The following is an 8,589-nucleotide window of genomic DNA, read 5'->3' on the forward strand; positions in this document are numbered from 1 at the left end:
ATCCTTTTGGACCCACCTCCTAGAATCATGGAAATAAAATCAAGAATAAACAAATGGGACCTCATGAAACTTAAAAGCTTTTGCATAGCGAAAGAAACCATAAACAAGACAAGAAGACAACACTCAGAATGGGAGAAAATACTTGCCAACGAAGCAATGGACAAAGGATTAATCTCCAAAATATACAAGCAGCTCATGCAACTTAATACCAAAAAAGCAAGTAGCCCAGTCCACAAATGGGCAGAAGACCTAAATAGACATTTCTCCAAAGAAGACATATGGATGGCCATGAAAAGATGCTCAACATCACTAATCATTAGAGAAATGCAAGTCAAAGCCACAATGAGATATCACCTCACACTGGTCAGAATGACCATTATCAAAAAATCTAGAAACAACAAATGTTGGAGAGGGTGTGGAGAAAAGGGAACTCTTCTGCACTGTTGGTGGGAATGTAAGCTGGTACAGCCACTATGGAAAACAATTTGGAGGTTCCTTAAAAAACTAAGAATAGAACTACCATATGATCCAGTAATCCCACTCCTGGGCATATACCCAGAGGAAACCATAATCTGAAAAGAAACATGTACCATGTTTATTGCAGCACTATTTATAATAGCCAGGACATGGAAGCAACCTAAATGCCCATCCACAAATGAATGGATATAGAGGATGTGGCATATATATACAATGGAATATTACTCAGCCATAAAAAGGAATGAAATGGAGCTATATGTAATGAGATGGCTAGACCGAGAGTCTGTCATACAGAGTGAAGTAAGCCAGAAAGAGAAAAACAAATATTGTATGCCCACTCATTTACATGGAATCTAAAAAATAAAAAATAAAAAAAAGGTACTGATGATCCTAGTGACAAGACAAGAATAAGGATGCAGTTGCAGAGAATGGACTGGCGGACATGGGGTTGCAGGGGAGGGGGGTGAAGGGGAAGATGGGACAGGACAAAGTGAGAGAGTAGCATAGACATATATATCCTACCAACTGTAGAATAGATAGATAGTGGGAAGTTGTTGTACAACAACAGAAGATCAACTCGATGATGGGTGATTCCTTAGAAGGCTGGGACGGGGAGGGTGGGGGGGAGTCGCGGGAGGGAGGGAATATGGGGATATGTGTATAAATACAGCTGATTCACTTTGGTGTACCTCATAAACTGGTACAAGTGTGTAAAGCAATTATATTCCAATAAAAAGCTTAAAAAAAACCCTGCAGCTCCTTCTGGATCCCCCAAAATGTATCTGCACTCTTCTTCAAAAAGGCCTCTTCCTCAGGAGTCAGAGTCACTTTCACATCTGAGATTCCATTCTCTCGCAAGATGCAAGGAACACTAAGGAAGACATCCTCTTTTATTCCATAGAGACCCTTAATCATGGTAGAAATCAGATGCACCCGCCTAAGGTTTTTCATTATACTTTCTGCCAAATCTGCCACAGATAGTCCAATGGCCCAGGATGTGCAGCCTTTCAGTTTGATCACCTCAACTACCTGTTTGTGAACCGCTTTCCAGTGTTCCTTATCTGCATCAGTGCCTAATTCGGGATGCAGACTCTTCAGGGAGACACCAGCAACATTCACTCCACTCCATACAGGAACACTAGAGTCTCCATTCTCCCCAAGGATCCACCCATGACAGCTTAATGGGTGAACTCCCAGCCTTTCCCCCAAGAGATAACAGAACCAGGCTGAATCCAGATTGCAACCACTTCCAATAACATGGTTTTTGAGAAAGCCACTTATCTTCCAAGCCGCATAGATCAAGATATCCACTGGATTGGAAACAACAAGCAACTTGAAGTTTGGGCTGTATTTTACAATATTAGGAATGATGGATTTAAAGATGTTCACGTTAGGCTGGACCAAATTAAGACGGCTTTCTCCCTCTTGCTGCCGTGCCCCAGCTGTGATAATAACCAGCCTGGAGTTATAGTCTTTGCCAGAGACAATTTTTGGTGTTCTAAGGAAAAGCCTGCCGTGTTGGAGACCCATCATCTCTCCCTTCAGTTTGTCTTCCATGACATCAACAAGAGCAATTTCATCTGCCAAGTCCTTCATTATGATACTGATGGCACAGGCCATGTCAACAGCACCAGCCCCAACCACTGTAATCTTATTCTGGGGAACATGTTCTTCCTTAAGAAGATTCTCAATCAGCTCATCTTTGAGAGTTGCCATATTGGACTTAGAACTGAAAGGAATCGGGAGTGCACGTCGGGCGGACGGGCGGATGTCGGCAGCATGCAGCATTGGATTCGGACTTGGTGGCAGCTGCTCGGATCCCATCAAATATTTCTGATTCCTCTACTGTGTGCTAAGATCTATGGATCAATGGCCATTACATACTTATTTCTCAATAAATATTTATTGAATGAGTAATGAATTTGAAAGAATCCCTGACGTTAAGGAACTAAGAACATCATTAGAAGAGAAGGGTAAGTGGGAATGACAGTACAGAGTAATGAGTGCTATGGTGGAGATTAGTATAGGGTGGTATGGAAACATATAGGACAGGCATCTAACTCAGCCGTAAGGTCAGAGTATACTATCAAAGAGGTATTATCCAAGACAGTAAGGAAAAGGTGAACGATGCATGTGTCACTGGGGGCATTTTGTTAGCAGGACCAGCATTTATAAAGGTAGAGATGAAGCAGCAAGAGAATCATGACAGCTCACTAGTTAAGTACAGAGGCTCGGAAGTCATAGGTTCCTACAACTGAATCTTATGTCACCTTGGGCAAGGTTTGATCCTCTCTGTAACACCCTTTCTTCATCTATACACCAGTAGTACTTAACTCAGAAGTATACTGTGTGGCTCAACTAGGTTGCGTAAAACATTGAGCAAAATGATGGACACAAAGTAAGATCTCGAAAAATGTTGGCCATGATTATTACGATTATTAGAGACAGTTATGCAACTTTTAGGGGAAAAAAAAGGGTGGTTCTGTATGGGTCTAGGGCTGTGTGGTTCACAGCAGCTTTAAAGAGGGGGAATCCTTGGGGCCTCCTGAAAGGAAGAAAGAGAAATCCAGCTAAGACCCTGAAGTTGAAGAGTGCCTTGGTGTGTGGGATTTCCCAGAATACAAAGGTTGAATTTGATTGAACTAAATATGTCACTGTGTACTTCCTAGTATTGTGTGAGCTGAATGAGCCTGTATTAGCTCTGTTCACACCGTTCATAATGTATTGAAGTAAATCACATCCCTTCTCTGCTGCTGCCACTGCAGATTTCAGAGTCTCTGTCTTATCAGGCTCCTTGCACATGGGAGCCCTTGCCACTCTCATGAGGGCATTTCCCAGCTCCTCTCTGAACCTTCTCAAGTAGCATGGATGGGTAGTCCCCTGCGCTGCATGAAGGTGAACCAAGGATTTGTGTGAGGGTTCTTGCTTTTGTTTTTACTGCTCCCTAATTAAATCCATCTTTAAAAAAAAATCTTTTAGGCCTGCATACTTAGGAATAGCCCATAGTAATTTCCAATTATACTTTCTTTTTAATTAATAACTCAGAGCACTTTGTGCTTTAATCATACTCTCTGCTCTCTTTTTCTAGTGTATTATTTTCCATTTTCTCACTGAAACTTACCTGCCTCTTCCTGACAGCTGTAAAAAAAATTCCTGACATTTATTTTCACTTAACTTCATATCTTCACATCTTTGAGGAGTATATAGATTTCTATGAAGATAAATAACCATTTATCTTGACCTTTATTACCTATCTCTAATATAACCATAATAGTTTACGTTTCTTCATTTTAATGGCTCAAATGTTAGAGAGAGAGAGCCCTTCCAATTTTTGAACTAGAAGTATATTATTTCTCTTGTTTATACATCAAATGGTTCATCTAGCCTCTTAAAGAATGCATTTCTCTCATAAAAGCCATGCTGCTTTTCCTCCATAGGTGATGCTCAATGTTTCTACGCTTTATCATAGAAGCCAACATTTACCTCCATCCACTGTCACATACAACAGATCGTCCTTCCCTTTTAGATTTTGCTGTATATATTTGAGCTCTGATAATTCTCCTTGGGTCTCTTGCATTTCTGCATGTCTTGTGAGCAGACAGACTGACTGCCTTTGTTCCAGATTATTACTTCAAGGGTATTTTTATAGTGAACAGCCTTGGAATATAGAGTGTCTCTCTCTGCAGCATAGAGCAGGCAGGCTTACTGCACATTACCTCAGATTCAGGTTCCCTAAGCTCAGAGTTCCACCTTTCTAATGCAGCTTACTGCATGTTCTGGTGTTTTCTGGCTCTCTTCTGTTCCTTTGTAAGAAGTGGGGCTCAGAAAACTTGTGCACACATCAATACTATTGCTAGGAATAATAAGGTCTTTTGCTTCAGACCTACGTGTCCCGCATCTTTTACCTGCATCCATGGAACTATGGCAGGCTCACGTGTAAGCCTGGAAGGAAGGTGAATCTCAGATCCTTCAAAGTTCTCAACAATGACTTCATTCCATCTTTCTTAATTCTCTAAATGTGTCTCTTCCAGAAGATGTAAAGTGGGGGTTCCTTCTCTACTCTGCATAACAATGTCAATGTCCCTCCTGCATTCAGATAAAATACCAGAGTCACATTTTCCAGAGATATTTGCAGAATTAAAGGAAAATGCTGCATAGAAAATAGGGAAAGAAGAAAACATCCACATACCAAGCAGAGAGATTTCCCCTCAGTCTCCTTCTCCCCTGTGGTCTCCCACAATTCTGGCAACAAGGTGTAGGGCCACCAGAAAGAACATTAGAGGAATCCTCCTCCCTGGCAAAATGGAGAATCCCAAGAGAATATATCTCTAGATATTGACATGGGTAATTTCCAGTGAAAAATAATTTGTAACCTTATTGTTCTATATATTCAGACACATACATAGAACTTCCAATTGGTTTGTCAGAGATTTTCTCTTAGATATAAATGAGAAAGCAAGGTGGTTTCTAACATGAAAGACCATGATGGAACAAAGAGAAAAAAATACGAATACTGGGAAAAAGAGAGAGAATGCATAGAGAAGAGAAAAAAGTTTAAATATAGATGCGTGTGTATTTATATATATTTAATATTCTTAAAGAGATGAGAGAATAGAATGCATTCATGAAATAAAAAAGGCTTCTACAACAAAAAAAAATTTGTTAGAGAAGAAAATGTGTTCTATTAGTAAATTCAAAAATTGGAAGAAAATGTTGAAAAAGTCTTCCAGAAAGTATATTAAAAAGAAGAAAAAAGTTAGGTAATGAGAGAGAAAGAACACAAATGTGAAGATCAACAGAAGAGATTTAATGTCCAACAAATACCAGTTTCCGAACAATTGAGAAAATAGGAAAGAGAAAACATTAATGAAAAGAATATTTTGAAATATTGAAGGTTATCAATTTACAGGTTAACTAGAATAGTGAGAAAAAAAATAAGTATATATATCAAAGAGTATCACCTTGTAATACCAAAACTCTAGGGGTAAAAAAAATGCTAAAAGAGTTCCCAAAAAGGGAAAGAGGGGGAAAAATCATATGATAAAGACTGATAATTCAAACGAAATTAGGGTTTTTAACAACTACACTAGAAGTTAGAAAACAATGAAGCAATGCCTTCAATACTATGAAGGGTGATTATTTCTAAGCTACATTAATATATTTAGCAAATTATTCACAATATATGTAAATATAATAAAGATATTTTCAAAGAAGTAATATTTCAAGGAATGTATATCCCACATTCTTATTTTCAGGAAGTTATTGAAGAGCTGCTCCAGGGAAACTGACATAGGCAAGAGACCAGGGAATCTCAGGATGCTGGTGGCCAGGTATATGAAAAGGTGCGCAACATCTAATCAGGGGGGAAATGCAAATTAAAACCACAATGAGGTATCATCTCACACCTGTTGGAACAGCCATTATCAAAAATATAAGAAATAACTAAAGCTGGAGAGGATGGAAAGAAAAAGGGACCCTGTACACTGTCAGTGGCAATGTAAATTGTCTATAGTAACTATGAAAAACAGAATGAAGTTTCCTTAAGAAATTGGAAATAGAGCTACCTTATGATCCAGCAATCCTACTTCTGGATATGTATCCCACGGAAGTGAAATCAGTATCTCAAAGAGATATCAGCACTCCTATGTTCATTGCAGCATTATTCATAATAGTTAAGACATGGAAACCATCTATGCGTCCATCAACTGATGAGTAAAGACAATGTGGGAGATCTTATATACATATTACACACACATTCATATATACACAGCCAATGGAATATTATTTAGCCATACAAAAGGAGGAAATTCTGGTATTTATAACAACATGAATGAGCCTGGAGGATATTATGCTAAGTAGAATAAGCCAAATACAGAAATATAAATACTGTATGATCTCGCTTATATGTGGAATCCAAAAAAAAAGCTGAACTCACAAAAGCGGAGAGTAGAATGGTTGTTGCCAGGGGCTGGGAGAAAATAGGGAGATGTGAGTCAAAGGGTACAAACTTCCAGTTATAAGATAAATAAGTTCTGGAGATCTAACGTACAGTATGGTGACTACAGTTCATAATGCTGTATGAATACTTGAAATTTGCTAAGAGAGTAGATATTAAGTGTTCTTACCACATACACACAAAAAAGATAATTATATGAGGTGATGGATGTGTTAATAATCTTGATTGTGGTGATCATTCACAATGTAAATGTGTATCAAATCATCACATTGTAACACTTTAAATATATACAATTTTTGTCAATTATAATACTTCAATACATCTGGGTAATGGGAGGAATACTGGTGAAGGAAAGCTCCAGAATTATAGCCCTGCAGCTGTCCTACAGAACAACCCAAGAGCTGCACTGGAGAAGGTGTGAAGAGATGATCTTAAGACAAAAAGAAAGTAACTAGGAGGCCAACTAACTAGATAGAAAGACAGACAGACAGATAAAAGTGACTTGGGAATATTACCTGATGTGTTTATATCAACTGTAGAAGAAGGTTTTACTGTTCTGGTGGACAATTTGAGGCTGGATTAGTTATAGCTACCTGAAAACTAAACAAATAAATGGACTTGTCAACTGAAAAAAGTACACAACCTAAAAGTTGAGAATTGTGTTCTATTTGGCAGACAATACTGAGTACTTAAGCCTGGGACACAGCCTCTCAGATAGCTCTGAGACACTGCTCCAAAGAGGTAAGGGAGGAGCCAGGCTATATAGAAGTTTTTGCAGCAGAGACCAGGTAGATGGAACTTCAAAAGATTACTGTTAATTAAAAAAAAACAGGTATCTCAGGTTAAGGAATTTAGCACTTTTCTGTGTATGGGAAGATGGAAGAATCTGGACTCACTGAAATCATTCCTTTGATATACCCCCTAGTCATCCAGGGCCAGTATTCTGTGTCTTCCCATCCTGAGTCCCTTCAGGGTGCACAGTCAGGGATGAGGGGGGTGGGAAGGGGAGGTGTGTGTGGCTGCAGTGGCTGAGGGCTTGGCAGCGGACATCCTGTTTCCATCCCAAGTTCCCTCAGGGCTCATCCCCGGGGGTGGCTGTAATGTGATGGCTTGATGGTAGTGACATCCTTTGTTTACTGGCAACATTTTTCATTCACAGACTCAATTACTAAAATTTAGCGAGAAAACAAAAATTGCATTGGAAGAGATGTACACTTATGGTATGCTGCATGGCTCAGTTGTGAGTAATATTTGCATATTATAATAATGTATGTTCTGAAAATAGATTTAATTTTTGCTGGGAGGATGACAAGAGGAGAAGGATTTGCGTATGTTTGTGTTCATGTGTATAAATGCTGGTATTATAAACGAGCTAGGAAGAGAGAATGCCTAAAATTTAGGAATTAAGAAATACCATTATATGCATTTTACATATAATACAGCAGAAGTATGGAGGTGAATAACATGAGACACAGGTAAAAGAGTTGAAAGTAGGTGCTTCTAAGAAGCAAGAATCATGGATGGATAGAGAAAATGTTTTAATAATGTAGTACTATTTTGTATTTTTAATTCTACATTTGGATTATTTATCAAAAATACAATGGAATATTAGCCATAAAAAGGAATGAAACTAAGTTATTTGTATTGAGGTGGATGGACCTAGAGTCTGTCATACAGAGTGAAGTAAGCCAGAAAGAGAAAAACAAAACACCGTATGCTTACTCATATATATGGAATCTAAAAAAATGGTACTGATGAACCCAGTGACAGAGCAAGAATAAAGATGCAGATGTACAGAATGGACTTGAGGACACGGTGGGGGGCGAAAGCGAGGCTGGGACGTAGTGAGAAAGTAGCATTAACATATATACACTACCAACTGTAAAATAGATAGCTAGAGGGAAGTTGCTGCATAACACAGGGAGATCAACTCTATGATGGGTGATGACTTAGAAAGCTGGGGTAGGGAGGGTGAGAAGGAGTCTCAGGAGGGAGGGGATGTGGGGATATATGTATAAATACAGCCGATTCACTCTGCTGTACAGCAGAAACTGGCACAACAGTGTAAAGCAATTATACTCCAATAAAGAGCTTAAAAAATAAAAATAAAATAAAATTAACTCGTAAAAATTAAGGTTAACTGTTGGATAAATAGA

The 8,589-nt window shown here is 38.7% G+C and overlaps 1 protein-coding gene across 1 annotated transcript; it reads right to left on the reverse strand.

Annotated features, from left to right (window-relative positions):
* Positions 1-1,215: 1,215 nt before the first annotated feature.
* Positions 1,216-2,208, reverse strand: LOC130838935 (L-lactate dehydrogenase A chain-like). The gene has a single exon (XM_057712703.1). The coding sequence runs from the start codon at positions 2,191-2,193 to the stop codon at positions 1,216-1,218; it is 978 nt and encodes a 325-aa protein (XP_057568686.1). The 5' UTR covers positions 2,194-2,208.
* Positions 2,209-8,589: the final 6,381 nt, after the last annotated feature.

Source organism: Hippopotamus amphibius, chromosome 1 (assembly GCF_030028045.1).
Source record: "Hippopotamus amphibius kiboko isolate mHipAmp2 chromosome 1, mHipAmp2.hap2, whole genome shotgun sequence".
NCBI classification, from domain to species: domain Eukaryota; kingdom Metazoa; phylum Chordata; class Mammalia; order Artiodactyla; family Hippopotamidae; genus Hippopotamus; species Hippopotamus amphibius.